Source organism: Lepidothrix coronata, unplaced genomic scaffold (assembly GCF_001604755.1).
Source record: "Lepidothrix coronata isolate B3197 unplaced genomic scaffold, Lepidothrix_coronata-1.0 Scaffold35, whole genome shotgun sequence".
Classification (NCBI taxonomy): Eukaryota; Metazoa; Chordata; class Aves; order Passeriformes; family Pipridae; genus Lepidothrix; species Lepidothrix coronata.
In genome coordinates, this window is record NW_016690215.1 from 4,253,017 (window position 1) to 4,272,628 (window position 19,612).

General features: G+C 39.5%; 1 protein-coding gene across 6 annotated transcripts in view; it reads left to right on the forward strand.

Moving 5' to 3' along the window:
• GLRA2 (glycine receptor alpha 2) overlaps positions 1-19,612 on the forward strand; it is a 129,620-nt gene that overhangs the window by 12,481 nt on the left and 97,527 nt on the right. For 3 of the 6 annotated variants that reach the window (XM_017812362.1, XM_017812364.1, XM_017812366.1), the window contains exon 3: positions 13,919-13,986. In XM_017812362.1, coding sequence (XP_017667851.1) covers positions 13,919-13,986 — 68 coding nt within the window. Of the gene's footprint in view, positions 1-13,918; positions 13,987-14,082; positions 14,151-19,612 lie in introns of all 6 variants that reach the window. The other 3 variants (XM_017812363.1, XM_017812365.1, XM_017812367.1) reach the window with 2 other exon arrangements.

Below are 19,612 nucleotides of genomic sequence, written 5' to 3' on the forward strand. Positions count from 1 at the left end.
ATAGAGGCATTTAAGCTGGGCTCCGGATGAAGATGATTTACTGGCTGGAGTGGGGGTGAAGCTGTTCTGTGAGGGCACCTCAGGCTTTAGGGGAAGTTTCTTCCTCCTGCAGGTCCTTTCCACTTCAAACTTCTGTTCTTCTGCATTATTGCCCTCCTCCCTCTGTGTGTGCCTGTGGGGTTCTTGGCTGTTTGGCCATGGGCTGTGGGTCTGTATAAATCTCTGATTAAGTCATCAAAATGTATATTTGGACAGTTCATCTTCCAAATACGCATTTCATGGTCTTTCACAGAAATGAGTGATTTTAACAATCTGCAGAGAGGAGCCCCCCAGATGATGCAGACAGGATGCTATAGGGTGGGACACAGCTCTGAGATGAAGGATGCACAATGTCTGGCATAAATAATGACCTGCCAACATCATAAACACCAAGTCCATGATGAAAATTCAAAGTTTACAAAAATATAAAGGTTGTGATTCTGAAAACTGCAAGATCTGAACAGTACAGTACATGAGAGAAAAGTCTAATTCACCAAGCATCCAGTTACTTATGAGGGATAAATCAGAGCAGCCTAGTGGCTTATTTGAACTATGCCAGCTACCAGCAATCCTCAAATATTGCCAGGGCATGAAGACAGAATGATTACTCCTTATGCCTCAGCTATGTGTCAGCATCTGGGAAGGGTGGAAACATAAAGGCTTAATGAGTCAATAAAAGAAGAAAACATTTCAAACAGTACTCAGATGGAATATGAGCCCAAAACCAACCTGCCCTGGAAATCCTCGGTTCACCTTCTGTGTAATTGGCAATGCATTACTGTTGTACTTTAAAGTTCCTCAGATTCTCTCAGTTCTGCTCTCAAGTGTGCGCTGCCCCAGTCTGGCTCACCTAGCACCCACCTCACTCCTAACCCAAATCAGGCTCTCTGATGAGGCACTGCTTCACCTCCATCTCCCTATAAGGACTAAGTATCTCAGAGCCTGCCTTATATTCCACAGGAAAGGGATTCCTCTCAGTGTGGATCTGTAATCACTTAAGACCCCACAGGGGGTTCCCTGGTGGTCTAGTGGTTAGGATGCAATACTCTCACCGCCGCGTCCCGGGTTCGATTCCCGGTCAGGGAACTTCCCCGGGCAGATGGAGCTCGTCAGCCCTGTAAGGCAATCCATCTAAGAGAAGGTCACGCTAAACAAACCTACGTCCTGAGGACTTCGCTGCCACTGTCCAAGCTCGCTCGGCCCCGGCAGATGAACCTTAGGATTAAAGGGTGGGCTCAGTTCAGCGCACGCTGTGTCTCACCTAAAAAATCCACTGCGCAGGCTCGAAGGGTAATGACCTTTCCCAAATCTTCGTTCGCGAAGACTGGCCATGATGAAGACTCCACACTCCCACCCACAAACAGTGTCTGTGGGTGGCCTCCCTTCCTCTGCAATATACAGAAGATTTTTTGTCCAGTTTTCCCTTAGCTTAAAGGGTTCAGTATCCGATCCAAAGGACTATAAATGATTCTGAGAGGTCTATTTTTCAAACTTAACTAAGCCAGGGAAAAACTGCAAAGGGAACATGACTTTTCGGTCTTGTTATGTAGCTGCTTGTCTTGAGAGGGGAGAGCCTCTTCACCTCTTCGATATGATGCACAGAAGTGCCTGTTGTAGCCAGTACACCTTGGAGGCAGCTGATGTAACTGTTATAGAAAATATTATAAGAGCCAGCACTTCTCTCACTTTTCCTGATAATTTCCCCAGCCACTAAGATAGAAATGTCTGTGAGTGCAGTTTCTCTCTCTTTCTCCAAAAGTTGTACCCTAAGTGCTTTGCTACACAACTTGCTGGGTACTGTAGACTATCTACACCTACTAAATATATTTAGCAGTGACCATAGCTGCACTTTAGGATGAATCCCATCTCCTCTGAATAAGAGACAGTGAGAGATATCCCACCGCATTTTCCAAGAAACAACCCACAGCCTTATAGCCTAGGGGATGCAAGTTTGCATCCCTTCAATCTGAGGCAGGTGTAGAAGCTCTAAGAAAGGACCCTTTCTGCATGAAATCTCTCAAAACTTTGTTATTGGCTGCAAAACTGTCTGTGTTTTAGAAGGCTAGACTGAAATTCTTGACTGCTTTTTCAAAGTAAGTTAGTATATGTTGACCTGGTACAGAATGGTCTGAGCAGTGGATCCTGAATGAGATACTTCAGCCCTTCTGAGAATCAGTGTAAGGAAGGCCCACAAAGAGCCCATTTTAGATTATTTGCTCTCTGCAAGTGGTACCCTACTGTGCTGAAGCATCATGTTCTGCTGATGAACTATATGAGGCCCTTCAGGTTCCTCTGCAAGGGCCTGGGTATTACGCATCAAAGCATCAGACGCTGCAACTCCTTCTGCCTGCTATGGAGCTGAGATCTTTTTGGTTATAGCAAACAGTGGAGTGTCTAGGGAAGCACAGTAGCAGTATGATGCTCTTCTCTGAAAGCTAATAACTCCTACTTGTGTGTTTGTGTGCATCCAAAGCACAAGGCTGCATAGAAACAACCAGGCACGTCTGCGAATAGCTGATTTGTGGGTACTTTCCCTTAAAGCTTGGTAACCAACACTCAGCTGATAGACACTGCATGAGCAAACTTGTTCTTTCTCCATCCCAGGAACACAAATGTGGTTAATATCCTTTGCTTTTTTACTTGGGGAAATACATCTGAGAAGAGGCTAAATGCTTTCCTTAAACTGGCATAATTAGTCAGGGAAAACCTAGGATTAAAATTTACCAGATCAATACTCATTATGTTAGGCTGCCTCTAATCCCAATGTGTGTTGTTTTTATGTCTGTGTCTCAGGCTATGAAACCCTCTTAACAGAATTGCTATATCTTCTTTTACTGTTTACTCTGTCTGATAAAGGATTAGTCCTAAATAATAAATAAAATAACAGAACAGTTGTGCTCGGAATGCTGTTATAAACTCTCACACTGCAATTTAAAGCAGTTGTTGAAGAGATGCAAATTACATGCATGGTGCCAAACAAGGAATGTATGTAAAAACTCCCTTTTTCTCCAGATGTGGATGTAGCCTGTTGCCTGTGCATAAACATGTGCACATACTCTCCCCACGTAAAAGTAAAAATGAAGATGTATTCACTCCACATAAGAGTTTCAGACTGCAGCAGTTTTCTTTTCCAGACAGTGATATCTCATCAGATGCAGCAGTCTGAGGTGTTAAAAGCCTTTGGCCAGTCTGTTTATAGAAACCATCCTAAAATAAGCATCTGGGAGAATTTTGGAGCTCTTTGGCTCTGTACTCCTGAGAATTTTGGTTTTGTCACACTTTTGAGGTGTGTTTTGTGTGAGGTAAAGCATACACAATCTGTTAAAACCAGATTTTAACTCCTTGGTTTTTTAATAAAATAAAAGTTTGACTTATCAAAGTTATGAATAATTAGGGACAGATTCAATTCAGGTCAGTAAGTTCCTCAGTGTGGATATAGTCTCATTTGTAGAAGACTTCTGCTTTGTGTGGCTATTAGTGGTAGAATTCAGAAAAAGACCAGATGCCCTGACCCTGCAATGTGGTTTATGTCAGCAGAGCTCTGAGCCTATGTGAGAGCCATGTGATACTCCTCACAGCAAGGCAATGAATGTCCTACATGAGACAGCTGGTTTGGTATTGATAAAAAAGTAAGCCAGTCAGTTTATAGGATGCTTATTTTCTAGGCTGGTGAAGAGTTCTTATTCCCCTCCCATTCTTACAGCCATTTTTATATGTAGGAAAAAATGATGACTGAAAAACTGCCTGTGAAAGACACCCAAAAAGTACCTTAAGGATGTCTTGCAGTTAAAACACAGATTCTTTTTGGTATTTAGGATATGTGCAACCAGATAGAAAGTTCCCAAAGGAAAGGACGTGTGAAGGAAAAGGATAGGAAGTTGAGTTAAACAGGCAACAGATCAGCTGATGGGAGCATTGAAAGGGAGAGGGTAGAGGATGGAGGATATTCCTCAGGATAGAGGAATTGATTTCAAAATAATCTTTTGGACAGATTGTATGGAAATGAATTGAACTGTAAGGAGGTAAAAAACAGGAAAGGGTTGAAAATAAAAGGAAAATTTTACTTTATTAGTACTAGATGTGATGAGTAGATGGGTCAGTGTGTCTCTGACCTGTTGCTGATTGACATCCATACCAGCTCCTGACCATTTCTGTTATCATTTTTCCCTATCCATGAGCCATTCCATTTGTCTAAATCCCATTGTTCATCTGTGTCCCATGTATCATTTGGTCTATAATTCTAAAACAGCCATAAATCAATGTCTGCTCCATAATGTTAATCACACAAGCTGCTTTCTTTCTTCAGACACTAAAGCAAGGAACATTATGGAGGCAGTAAAGGAAAAGCTGGCAGAGTTGTGAAATAAAGAGAATGTCTGAGGCCCAGAGGAACAAGAAAGGAGTTAAAATCAATTCTGAGTCGTCTCTGTGGCCACAGAGAGAGGTATTGACCAAGCCCTGTATTTGAGACTGTAGCTAGTGACGCTTATAACTGAGCTTCCATTAATTTTTGCAACACAAGGTCAGAATCACAAGGAAGGAACAAAGTAAGACATATTTAGAGAAGAAGGAAAAAGCAACCTTGCTTTTTAAAGAAATGTTTTGAGGTGAGTATGCCAAGTTAAATGAAGCAGTTATTTCTGACTAAAAATAGAAACCAGGACTGGTTGCATACATTTAATATTATTATTAATAATTTTTTTTTTTGTTAAGTAGATTGTCCTTCCTGCCTTCTCAGTGGACACTTTTTATGTTATGGTTCCATGCAGTCTGTTAGATGAGTTGGTTACTCTGGCATCATGAAACATTATTAATAATAAAATTACCCAGAGGAGTTTATCTGACCCTACACTGGAGTGCAGATTTTATGACTATAGATGTAATACCATCTTTTATTTAACCACATTCAGGAGTGTCCCAGGCCTCTGCACACATTTTGCAGCTCATATGCTGATCAGCAGTGAAGAGTTCTGTCTTCCTTAATGCAAAGCAACCAAGCAGTTTCTCAGGCCCAGATGTGAGGAGTTTCTCTGCTACCTCCTTGCAGTGAGGCTGAGAGCCACTTCAGTGAGTACTGTTTTGTGATAAGAAAAGAAATAGGTGCCTGGATCTTTTCATGTCAGAAGACAAGCAAACAATTCAATTTCCCCAAACACTGTCCACTGCTCTATTGCATTGGAAGAAGAAAAATTTTAGAAAGAGATGCCTTGCAATGAGGTACTTGTCATGACGTGGAATGGAAAGATTTGAAAGACTGGTGGAAAGCTCAGAGAAAGAAAAAGAATTTGATGGACATATGAAAGAATAAAGCATTGATTTGAATATTTTTAAAGTTGACAGAAATAGTAAATAACTTTGCAATGTAAGCTTGTAGTTTCAGTGGGAAGTTTCCAGATGTAAGATTTCTGACTCACTGTTTTTTAGATTTATTTCCACGGTCTCATTTGCACATGGAAGACTTTAGCTCTGGGACTGCCTGCACTCAGTCACAACTATTGCTGAGAGTTGTGTAGAAATATCTGAATTAGCTTTTAAGTAATTTGCTCAGAGGTGCTCTGCACCACACCGAGATGATACAGAGCTCAGCACATGCTGAGGTTAATGGCCTCCGGTGAATTCCAGCCTGCCATGACTACCTCGGTACCATCCCTCAAATTACCCACATGAAAGCCAACTCTAGCACATTTATACGATCTGTTGTGACTGCTATGGCTATATATTCTTTGTAGACTAGCTCAGGTTAGCTGGGTAAATCAGGAACTTGTCAACTGTTTGAAGGGCTTTTTCTGAAATCCTGGTTTGTGAAGTGAAATAAAATAGTGCCTGAAAATTGTTCTTGTGCAGTGTCTATTAGATAACCTATGTGGATATATCCCAGTGTAACCCAGAGCTGACAGTAATATATGTTTCTGTTATCAGCCTCAGCAGAAAGAGTCAGGGAAGAATGAACACATCATATGGACTATCCTGTAATGCCAAATGCAGAACTGAAGAGGTTTTGTAGTGTGAGACTTACCTTCCTCTTCCAGAATTGGGTCTGTGGACAAAAGCATTCACTGAATGTGAAGCGTGCGGATCCAACAATTTTCACAAGCGCTTTAAGGCACAAAAAAGTGCATCTTAGCAGGGATTCTCCTTCCTTGAAACGTTGATAGGATTTTGCCGGCATGACTCCTGTTACATTCAGCTACAGTCCCACAGCTGAAAACTCACATACCACTTCAGAAATTGACTGTTCACTGTTTGAGCTCAAACTGTGTCAATGTATATAGAGAGAGATGGCTTTAGCTGTACTTACTCCAGAGAATTTTCTTGCTATGACTCTTTCTGTAATCACCTGAACCTGACAATCACTGGAGTATTTATCTTGTGAGGCCTCAGTGGTATTTTACTGAGGAAGAGCTTTCAGTTCTGAAATGTTGCATGCCCACTTATATCCAGGTTATGTCATAAGGCTGTATTCTTGCTCAGATACTTTCTCAAGGAAGAAGGGGAAGCAGCTTAAATCTTGATGTATGAGTTCACGTTACTTTGTTCATTTATATTTGTGTGTGTGTGCCTGCATGTGCACTTCTGGAAATAGGCAGCAGGAACTAGGGAAAAATTGTACTTTTTGCTATCCGTAGTGCTTTCCTGCTGATTCCATTCAGCATTGCCTCCATCTCTCACCTGCTGTAGGTGTGTTGTGTCTCCCCCAGTCTATAAGATACTGTTGTCGTAAGTCATGTTGCTCACATATATTTGTCAGATACTTGGTGATATTTGGACTGAGTTATATCAATGGGAGTGAGAGTCCTAAAAAGAATTTAGGCATCTAAAGATCTCTTCAGGTTTTTCTCTGGTTCTGTAAATGCTTTTGTGACTCTTAGCCTTATTCTGTTGATCACAAATGTATATTGATTACACAGAATATGATTCTGAGTCTTAGATGCACCAGTAAGCAACCAAAACCATTGCCATATTCCTACTGGGAGAAATGGCATTCTCAGCAAGCTGAGTTATTATACATGACAGATGAACTTTCAGAGGATGCTGGTTTTAGCTTGATGAAGCAGAACAATAATTTTGTCTTTATTTGATTTTACCAGCAAATTGCATCAGTGCAAACTACCATACAACTACTACATTTCTTGAGAACTCTATGCTTACGTTGTTTTGTTTTTTTTTTTAGTTTTTAAGTTTTGTTTGTTTGTTTGTTTAGTAGGTGCAATTTTGATCAATGAATAATAAGTGACATATGCTCAATAATCTACATTGGATTGTGTTGGACATTTCTAAAGAAGAAGGAATTCTCTGTTTACTGGACATGATTATACTTAGGCAGTCAGGGTGATGCACTTGACAGAAATCCCATAGAAAGACAACCTTATAGATGAAAGGCATCACTCCCAACAAAAAAAACATCACCATGATTTGTAAGCCTTAGGGTAACTATGTTGTATTGATGCCATAAATATTGCCTCCTCTGACTAAGCTGTTAACACACTAATGAGATGATGATATTTAAATAGACGAAAACATTGGTTTTTCCCAGAGGCAGAATGATAGGGAAAGAGAGAAGTCCTACCTAGGTGCTTGCAATAAAGACTACCTGTGGTCTGCCTCCTGCTTTCTTACAAGAACCTTAAGCAAACTCCGTAAATCTTGAGAAATTTCTCATCAGGGTTTGGGCTATCCATTATACAAGTCCTTGCAAACAAGTGTGCAAGCTGCACTGCTTCTGGAGTAGCTGCAGGATCCCTGTGGCTTAGAGGAACTTTTCCAGTGCATCAAAGCCGCCTTTCTCTTCCTGGCCCAATATCCATGGTCCCTAGCCACAGGACTGGCTGAGCTAGCTTGATAACTCCAGTCTTTATCCTGTCTGCCACACTCTGAGCAGGAAGGAAGCTACGATGATGAACAACTTGCTCCTGTCTAATGACCACGGCCAGCTGAGGTGTCCCAGCAGCAATTCATCCTTGCTGTCTGACTTACAGTGATGTGCCTGCAGAGCCATGAAGAGATGGATTGGCAACCTCTTGAAGTGGTAATTCAGGCACCTGTAGTACTGCAGCTGCAGAAGCAGAGCCCTCCATAGGGTTAGCTCTGTTTCAGGTCTCATAAAGACTGCTGGATGTTGGAGGCTGTTCAGTTTGGTTGGGATAAATGGTTACTAAACCCCCAGCTGTCTCCAGTACTGGCAATCAAAAAATCATCTCCAGCAAGTTCCTCTACCCTCCCCTGCTGTCCTAAGGTATGTGATACTGGTGTTTAGGTCAGCATATGGGTCTTTGTCCTGCCCTCACCCACATTTCGTTCACCTCCTTCATTTGAGCTCAGACATGAAATCCCTGCCCCACAGATGACAGGATTCTCAGTCCCTGGTGGGATCACTACCTCTCCCCTTTGCCCATTGGTCCTGTTCCTGGATCCCTGCTCTATCTCCACACCCAGACGGAACTGATTTTAGGCTTTCAAAGTCCTGATCTGGGAGAGTAAGAGGAGAAGGGGAATTTGGCTCACCTTTCTCCCCTGTATATGGAACAAAATAAAACATCCGAGATGGTGCATTGGCACAAGGGACAAAGGGAGAAGGTAGACAAGAAATACTATGTGTAGTAAAAGACACAAGATTCCTCACAGATCTGTAAATATCTTGCCAATATTTTCACTGTCATTCCATAAGATGATTCTACCTCATTATCTCTCATTTTTGCTTTTGCATCTCTCTGCTTTGTTCACAGTTCTCTGTGTGTACTGTACTTTAATTTGCCTTACAAAATCCCTTAATAAATACACATATCAAAGAAAATTGGCAAGTGCACAGGTATAATTTTAAATCTCTTGTATGATTATAATATTCCCACTAAGGACAATTTAGCTATATGATTGAAATTAATGTGAAGAGAAAAAGGCTGCCAGGTGCAACCTGGAAACTCGACACCAAAAAATACAAGGGTTGGGATGAACTTGAGGATACAGATATGATTAGTTGCATTTAGGATGATCTCCAGGGCAAGAGTACAAGTAAATCTTTTCAAGAATGTATGAAATGAAGGCAGATTTCTGGCTGTATGCTATCAATACTGGAGAATATTTAGCAAAGGCTGGAGTTAGAAGCTGGATGGGGCTCAAACGTACTTCTTTCAGCACTCATCGCTCCATATGGAAATATTCCCGCACATTGGGATGGGTTCACCCCCTCTGGAAGCTGACAAGGAAAGGATTCATTCTCTAGCCAGATGGCAACAAGATCATAGACACTTGGGTACAGGATATTTGAGGCAATATGCCACAGCAAATTCAGGAGAATATTCTGTATACTCAGATTTCTTGCGGTTATGGTGAGCAGATGAGTATTGAGTTTCTGTAAGTGCTAGGTGTCCCGAGGTCACAGGAGGTGTATGACATTATAATGTCAGGGTTTTTCAAGAAGGCAGTGTATCAGAGATTCCTGTTGACTACCAGCAGCCACAGCAGACCTTCTGGGGAAGCAGGGAAAAGAGAGCTGAAGGGAACAGAAGTGATATCTTAGCTGCTTAACAGAATACCAGACATCTGCTTTCTGGTTGATTTGAGCATTAGCTGGTTTGGGCTTGGTTTGTTTTTGGTTTTTTTTTTCCCTAAGTCCTTTCAAGAAACAGACATTTTCCTTATGACTCAAAGATCACTTTGATTATCTTGAATGTGCCCTGAAAGGCATCTTGTTACATTGGAGGTGACAAAAGGAAAACTAGGGGGAGAAAAAGATTTAATTAAAAATTATACTTTGCTTAATTTTTTTACAGGTAATGTCAGCTCTTTTTAGATTTTAGGCAGTAAGGTCAAATTAAAGTTTTCCATTGCCTTTGAAGAATTTTAGACTGTGTTCTCAAACCTTGGCTATACTTCACAGAAGTTTACTGCTTTCATTTTAAATGAAGAATTAAATTAGGAAAATCTTATCGGATGGAGTCTGTTTTAGTTTAAAACCATTACCCCTTACTGTATTGCAGCATGCCCTGCTAAAAAGTTTGTTCCCGTCTTTCTTACAGGCCTGCTTTAAATATTGAAAGGCCACAATAAGGTATCCCTGGAGCCTTCTCTTCTGCAGGCTGAGCAAAGCCAACATACCTTTCCAGTTTACAGAGAAGGATGTTGTAGAGTACTGTATCAAAGGCCATACAGGACTCCAGATAGGTGACATCTGTAGCCCTTCCCTTGTTCACTCATGGAGTTGCTCCACCATGGAAAGCCACCACTTCAGTCATGCAGGACTTGTCTTGGTGAAACCGCGCTGGCTGTCCTGAATCACCTCCCTGTCCTCCATGTGCTTTAGCGTAGCTTCTACAGGGATCTGTTCTATGATCTTCCCAGGCACAGAGGTGAGGCTGACAGGTCAGTAGTTCCCCTTTTTAAAAATGGATGCAATGCTTCCCTTCTTCCAGTCACCAAGAACTTCACGTGATTGCCATGGAGAGTATCATGGAGAGTGATTTGGCAAGTACATCAGTCAGTTCCCTCAAGTTTCTGGAATGCATCAAATCAGCTCCCATAGACTTATTTATTTTCAAATTCCTCGGGTATTCACAAATGTAATCTTCTCTCTTTTTTTTACTGAGTTTGCTGAGTTACTGTTCCACACCTACCAGTAGAACACAAGCAAAAGACACTATGTAATTATATAATTGAGTAGGGAAATGGAGGGAGGTGTTTGCTTTTTTGTAAGATACAGTGCTCTACCATGTACCTACTCAATGTACATCTGGACTGCAGTCTGTGATGTGGTAGCATATTTCCTAACATATATAAGCATATTTTCCTAACATAGTTAAGCATCTTTACCAGGTTCTGCTGGCACTCAGGAAGTCTCATGCTCGCATATGAAGACTTTTGCAAGACAACACCCTGATATTAAAGAAAACTTGACAAAGAGCATGGGAAGATGCCAAGGCATTCAATGCCTCCTTCACTACAGTCTTTATTGTCAGGAATGGTTTTCAGGAATCCCATGCCACTGAGACCCGTGAAAAAGTCCAGACCAATAAAAACTCAGTGGAGAAGAATTAGGCTACAGAGCATTTAGGCAAACTGGACACAGATGAGTCCACATGAACACATAGGACACGCCCACAAGTAGAGCGTGGTGCTAATAACATGAGGGTTGTGGGTTTGATTTCCATATGGATCATTCACTTAAGAGTTGGACTTAGTGATCCTTGTGGGTCCCTTCCAACTCAGAATATTCTGTGAAAGTGCTGTGAAAGCTGGGTGGTGGCATTCTTAATTATCTTTGAAAGGTCATGGCAACTGGAGGAGGTTAGTCATTATGTGTTAAAAAAATGTCACACCTATGTCTAAGAGAGATAAGGAGGAGAATACAGGAGCTACAGGCTGGCCAGCCTTACCTCAAAGCCTGGAGCAAATCTCTTGAAGCCATTTCCAGATGGCTTCAAGATGACTGGTGGTAGTCAACATGGATTTATGAAGGGCAAATCATTCCTTACAGTGCTAATTGCCTTCTATGAGGACTTGAAAGGCTTGATGAATAAGGAGAGAGCAGTGTCTATCTCAGCTTTAACAAGGCTTTTGACACTGTCTCTCACAACTTGGAACAGACTAGCTAAATGGGCATGGAAAACTGACTGAATTGCCATGCTTAAAGAGTTGTGAACAGCAGCATAAAGTCCAGCTGGAGGCCAGTCACTACTGGTGTGCTATGGACATTGATACTAGTCAATACTGTTTAACATCCTCGTTAATTACCTGGATGATGGGACATGGTGCACCCTCAACAAATTCACAAGAGATGTAAGACTGGGAGGAATGATTAATGTCTTAGAGACTTGTGCTGCCATTCAGAGGGACCTGGATAGGCCATGCAAATGGGCCAACATGACCTCACCGTGTTCAGCAAAGGGAAATGCAGTCTTGCACCTGGGAAGGAACAGTCTGGGGGATGACCAGCTGGAATGCAGCTTTGCAGAAAAGGCCATGGGGGTCCTGGTTTACACAAAGTTGAACATGAGCCAGCAATGTGCCCTTGCAGCAAGGGCAGCCAATCACCTCTTGGGCTCCATTAGGCAGAGCATTGCCAGCAGGTTGAGGGAAGGGATCCTTCACTCTGCTTAGAACTGGTGAGACACACCTGGAATGCTAAGTCCCCAGTGTGAGAGAGACATGAACTTACTGATATGGGCCCAGCAAAATTTCAGGAAGGTAATTAAAAGACCAGAGGACCTCTCATACAAGAAGAAGCTGAGATTGCTGAGGCCGAGGGAAAAGAAGGTTCTGGGGGATCTCATCCATGTGTATGAATAACTGATGGGGTGTAAGTAAAGAAGATGGAGCCAGATTCGTCTCAGTGGTACCTAGTTACAGGAGAAGAGGCAGTGGGCACAAGCTGAAACACATGAAATTCCATGTAAACATGAGAGAAACCTTTTACTATGAGGGTGACTAGGCTCAGGTTGCCTAGAGAAGCTGTGGAGTCTCCATCTCTGGATATATTCAAAGTCTGATGTGGCATGGTCCTGAGCAACCTGCTCTAGCTGATCCTGCCTTGGGACTAAATGGACTAGGGGAACTAGGTGATCTCCAGATGTTCCTTCCAATTACAATGATTCAGTGATTCAGTTTGTCTGGATGAAGAGAAATATGTTGGTAAAGGTTCCCAGCCAGTAGAAATATCACCAATTAAAAGGAATAAAAAGGATAATACAGAGGGAGAATAGCAGACTATTTGGTTTGTTTTGGCTTGGTGTTGAAAGTGAACACACATTTGCAATATAAAAAGAAAGTGTTTTAAAAACAATTCTTGTAAAAAACTGAGTAGAACAACACACTTCATTGGAAATTAACAGCCTCAAAACATACTACTGTTGGAATTTTGATTCCTAAAACCAACATGATTGTTTCTTTGCAGGTGGGTGGCCTAGCACTCAGGAAGCTGACAGTGTACTGGGTTTGAGTGGGCTCATTACTTTATCTTTCCATTTTTCAAAAAAGAAAGTAGTACTGTTTCCATCTTTTCTAAATCAATTTCAGATCTAAATATGAAACTAAATGTGGGTATTTATATTCTCTGCACTGACTTTTTTTTATTTATATGGAAAATTATGTGATTAAAAGCCATAATGGGGAAAAGAAAGAAGAAAGTACTGGTACTCAATGCTTGTACCACCTTTTTTGTCACTGAAATTCAGACATTTAGCATTAATCCTTGTTGATTCAGTTAAGAACCCCTGTTTATTTCATCACGCCTAAAAAATCAACTAATTAAATATTGAGTCCCCATTCATTCTGCTACACATCAGTGACTGCTGAATACCAGCGAAGGAGGTGGGAGGGAAGAGAATATAAACAGCTGTTTAATGAAAGCTCTGTCAAGCTGGAATGCATATTGCTAAAATATCTGTTTGTGGCAAGCCAGACATCTCCAGATCAGGTGCACAAAGTGTTGTCTAAGTCGATTTTCAGTGGACTGGAGTCAAATGTGAAAAGTGGCCCTTGCTGGGAATTTCAGTGCCAAACCTTTGCCTACAGAGTGGAGTAAATGTGGAGAGATAATCTTTTAATATTAAGTCCTGGAGGAAAGGAGAAGAGAGAGAGGAGTGGTTGCAGTGCTAGAGTATATTCTGCACTGGTACTGTGCATAAGAAAAAAGCCCTCACTCAACTCTCTCGTGAATCTCTAAATGCAAGGATATAGTTCTGTGTATTTATATAACAACTTCCAATGAAACTAGGTTAAGTACATCAGTGTTGATAAAGTTTTTCTTTTGATCAAAATTTACATGATCTGTTTGGGAAAACTCACTTTCTACTTGTTTCCAGCCACATCTGTACCAGATTGTACGGAGGCTGAGGGATCTGTACTTTTGTTTCAATGTATATTGCAACATTTTTATTGCATTCCACAGGTCCTCCAGTAAACGTTACTTGCAATATTTTTATCAACAGTTTTGGATCAGTCACAGAAACCACAATGGTAAGTGCTATGATGTCATTGGCAAGAGAACAACAATACTTAATATATGTCATGAACAAAACCTGTCAATTTTTCTATTTATTGTTCAACTTGCAGGTCCTCCTGTAAATGTTACCTGCAACATATTTATCAACAGCTTTGGTTCAATAGCAGAAACTACAATGGTGAGTGGGACTGGTCATTGAAGCCATCTTGTGAAGGAGTGGGATGTGATGTAGAATAGGGATGCTCAGGATGTGGGGACATTGACTAAGTTATTAATCTACTAAAAACCTACAAGCTGAATAATAATAATAATAAAATAGAAAAACAAAAAATAAATATAGAATAATTATATAAGAGATATATAAATTACTAAACTCGCCTGTCAACTCCAAATGCACCTATATAGGAACCCCACCATAGTCTGTACTAACTGTGATAGCAGCAAATATAAGTGTTTGCAAACCTGCTTTCTCAGGTTTTATTAGCACTGAAGAGACAGAGGAATGGCTGGAGCTCAGCTGTGGGGCTCCCTGCCAAGTACTCCATGTTCGAGTGTGTTTTACACCACATGCTGAATTATCTGCTGCTGCAGAGAACAGTCTTGGTTAACTCAGATAAATCTTTGTGAATTGCAGCCGCATCACTGACTGAAGTGAATGCAAAACATGAATCAAATGGCTATAACACATAGGTGTAAGACTTAGGCATTTTGAGGTTAAATAGGTACTAGGAAATTACGGGATTCCACCTGACTGAAATTTGTGTTTTGACTGAATGCAAAGAATACACTCAGTCAAAAAAAAAGAAAAAAAAAAAACCAAAATGAAAATGCCAGTTTTAATTATGATAAATCTAAAAATAAACAGTTCTATTTTTCATTTCAGCATGAGATTTTGATTTTAATTTAGAATTATTAATTTAGGATTAACCAAATCAAGCTAAAAAAATGAAAATTAAAATTTTAGTCCAATTTTTTTTTTAGTCTAGAAGACTAGCAGTCTGTTATCTTTTTTCAATATTTGCTAAGAAAAATAAGAACTATTCTTCTGGGTCCATTTAGAAAGATTCTGAGTTTTGAAATCCTCTTTTTCAAAAATGAACAAAAAGATCAGTTGTTTATTCAAGCCTACATACACCTGACTATGGGGGTTAGTCCAGAGAGATATTTTTGATGGCTTTCTCATCATAATGTGATAAACCCATAATAAATATTAGGTGCTCATATCTATGGGACTTTTGAAGCAATTGCAAAGTAGTTTCACAACTGTTTTCTAGGTATTCCTACGCAGCATCCAGATCTTTCTGAATTTTCTGAAGCCAGAGGCAATAAAGATGCTTGGCTTCCTGTAGGACTGATATCCTTGTAACTAAAAATGAACTTACTACCCACAAAAGGACTTGAAGTAAACCAAAGAACTATTTTTTTATAAAATGGAATAGATACTGCCTTGAAGAACAGATAGTTAGCCCAGCTTATGTATTTTGTTTAATATTCACTTAGATTCAGTTGTAATTCCTGTCATCATTTCGGAAAGTGGTGCCTAAGGAATGTAGAAACATAAAACTTCTGATCCTAAATAATTTTATTTAAAACCCCACCCTGTTACTTTATATTTTCTATAGATAAAAGGCAAGTTTTTTCTAGACCAGATTGTTTTCTAAAATAGTGTGGGAAAGACTCTACTATAATCGACAATCTGTAACATACATAGCTATAAAGCAAACAGATAAATTAATGCTTTAGAGTATTTATCTGTAATATTTTAAAAGCACCTTAAAAGAAAATTAAAATTAATTTAAAAATGACAAGGAAAAAACATATCATGGTGTAACATAATTATCAACAGACTTCATTTTCATTATTTTTGGAAAACTTCAATTGTTTTTCCTGTGTTTAAAGAATTCTGAGAAGATAGCCATGAATGTAGCCTTTTTACCCAACCATGTCTGTTGATCCTAGTATGCAGAGCCATCAGCATAGCATTAAGTAGCAAAAATCCTGCACGTTACTAGCTTTACAAGATGGCATTCAATGAAAATATTTGCACGACCTAATGCTGATTGCATTAATTAGACTCCTTCATTGCTTTGATTAAATCCCCTCATTGCATTTTACCTTCTATCAAATATGTTAATGTGCACCTTTCCAATGTTCATTAACACATTTTGCAAAAACAGCCAAACATTCAAGTAGTTGAAAACAAAGACTCTTGGCTTTCTTATTTTGCTTTGTTCATAATATCTGCTGAAAGTGTGGAAAGATTTCTCTATGATGCTGTTCAATGGTTTGATATTGATTTTCTTAATGCTGTCACTTCTTTAATGACTATTGTGACTAGTTTTAGCAGTCTGCTCTGAGAGCCAGACATCTATTACTGTTCCATCTACTTTGCCTTTCTGAAATAGATATAATCATGGTAAAACTGTTGGCATCCCTTGTGATAAATAACAAGTTTTGTTTGACTCTTAGGAATCGTTTTTCCCTATAAAATGCTCTTGATGGTTTTGACATAAAACTAAACGATTCATTTAAAAGCCTGGATTGCAAATTCAATGGAGACACTTCTGTCTCAGAGGAGAGAAATGCTTAGTGAAACCATGTGTATATACTGAAGGGACATTATCAGAATATAACTTGGACGATCTACAGCAGTTCATTGGAAACTTGGGAGATGAAAACTTGTTTAGAGAAGCTTTCAGTAGGAGAAATTAACATGGAAAATAGGATTACAGTCCCAGACCTACTAAATTCAGTAAGCCAGGTTCTCAATAACATTATCCAGAGTATTTGCTGTTTTCTGATTAAGACAGAGCAGGATAAAATTCCTCCCTGTGTGAAAAACCAACACAATTCCAAAGTGCAGCACACTCTTCTAAAACTAAAACTTTTAATTCAGAAAGAGAAACGAAATGCATATATATCAGTCATTCTGCTCTATAATGCACATATGGGACAGTATCCCAATAATTTCTTTTTTCCTGCAAAATAAATGTTTTTCTTCCATATTAGAATGATATATATTATACCAAAATGAAAACAGGGAAAAAAAGGCCAGAGTCAAATAATATAGTTGGAAATTTTCTTCATTGATTCATCTTTCATGTAAGTCCTAACTTGCAGAGAAAGAGAAAAAGATGATCCTGAGTAACTTCACTGAATAAAGCAGTAAACTCTGTATCTATTTTTGGAAGCATTCACACATGCAGTATTCAGCAGAAAATTCACTGTACAGCATGACTGCTGTCGAGTATCACAGATGAGTAATCTACATCAGCCTGGGCAGCATCCCAAAGAATTCAGATGTTCAGTGTTGCTAATGACCAGGATTTTTTAGCTATCAGCTGTAGGAGAAGCTAAGAGAGTTTGTACATTGACAAGCTAATTGTTAATTACAGAAATGACTAACTGTGAGGACATTATTATTGTCATTATGCCCTATAATCAATATCTGACACTATGGAGCAGGTTCTCTGTTGGGGTGAATGCATCAAACTCCGGTTGTGTTTTAAATACTTATGTTAGCAGAAAAAATTGCCATTCCTTTGTTTTAAAAGCTTGCCTGTGGCTGGCTGTATGATACTATCTTCCAACTAGAAAAAAACTTAAACTGTAATTACAAATAAGCTTCTTAGATCCTGATTAATTCGCATGTATAGTTTTAAATATATAAAAGGCTCCCACTGAAGTAATTGGGGACACCTTGAATGCTTAGGTGCATAGGTAACCAAGTGCTTTTCTGTTGCATGGCCTTGAAATAGGTCATTAAACCACTACTTTTCAGTTAGCATTCCTATTTAGTCTTTTTGGTAAGCCCCTTCAATTCAAGGAAGACCAGCTAAGTCGGCTGTTTGTCTCAGACACCTGACTCGACTTTTGGGAAATCAGTGCTGTTGGAGGGGAAGATGGGAGAAAAGCTAAGATCTAAGATAAGTGTCAGTTCAGAAACAGAAAGTAGCACTGAAGATGGAGGAGGGTTCCCCTGCACTGCCCCTGCCATAGCAGTGCCTGAGAACAAAGGAATCCAGAGCTTTGCTGAACCTCTGGGCAGTGGATCTGGATTTGGATTTGCTGAAAGATGATTTCTATCTACATTCTTATAACATAAACTAAGTATATCTCTGGATTGAGTCCCTAAATCTTCAGATAAAGCTACTGAAACTAATCAGATTAATATTCTTTCAGTATGTTTGTATTACTCTGACCTTATGGCTTGAGAACAGAGGAAAGCTGTTTATCTGAGTTGCCTTAAGCTATTGCTAGCATTGGTGTTGCAACTGAGATGGAATCTTTAGGTCCATACTCCTTGTTCAGAGTGGTGGTGCTGTCAGAAAGAATTTGTAGAGCAGGTGTACTCCTGGTTGTGTAGGAGTGCATTACTACAGTCCACCCACTTCTACCCTCAGGAACTTGCAAAATACACATTGTAGTCTGCCTCAGCCCCGTGTTGTTCTACCATTCTCAAGAGAATTTTTCTTCAAAAGACAGTTACAATGTTAGCACAGGAAAAGTAAATTCAAAATTCTGCACATGATTAGGTCTGAATGTGTAAACACACATCCCTCTCAACTGCTCATACTGCAAGCATAGGAGGGAAAAATAATGCTGTTTTTATGATGTGTATCTTGTATTTCCATTTTTATTTCTCATTAAAAATATATATATACATATATATGTAAAACCTATCAGACATAAACAACAGTTTCAGTTCTGTTTTGTTTCTAACAAGGCTTGCAGAGGGAAAGCATCGGTGTGATGGCCCTGATATTTATGAAGGGACATATTGAAAAATGTAATTTAATCCAATTGGCATTATTCATGATTTTGGTATAATATATATCATCATATGCAAGCTCTTCTATGAACAAAGATTTTTTAGACTGCTTTTTATTATCTAAATCACCAACCACGGAGGTTCATTTTTTCATGTATTTCTGTATAATTTACTGATTTGACTTATTTATGATTTCTGTATCATGGGGGAAAAAATCCCTGTGCTTTTCATAGGCTTCATTATATATCTTATTACAAAGAAAAATTAAAGGCAGTTGTGCAACTAGTTGTAGAAGTTTTATTCTATCAGCAGTTGCTGATGACAGCTCCTTCCTTCTTTTCTGCAGAATCAAAATCAAGTGCTTTCCTGGATTTATGACTAAGCTGTCCCATATAAAGTTTAAGACACATATAAAGACACATATAAATTTAAAGACACATTATAAACATAAGACACTCAGTTTCTAAGACTGCAAAATAAGGAATAGTGTGCTTATGGATAGTGCATCCTTACAAGATGTGATGACATTTTATAAGCTCAGAACTGCAAGTAGCTATTTGATCTTTAAATATCTGAAACAAGACCCTCATAAAAAGTACAATATGGGCTTTTGTAAGTATCTTTAATAAACAGGCTATTCTTGAGACCTCTCTCAGGTCTGTCTTCTTTGATTAGTAGACATTCCTGTTTTGATTCACATCTGTGCAAAACAACAAAATGAAAATGAAAAAAAAGGAAAAAAAGTCATGTTCATAGCGAGATTGTAAAGCATCATCCATTGGGTTAAAAAACTGCATTAGTTTGGATGTCTGAAGTGTCTATCAGGGCAGCAGCACGCCTCCCTACCACCCTTCTGGGCAAAGGGTGGG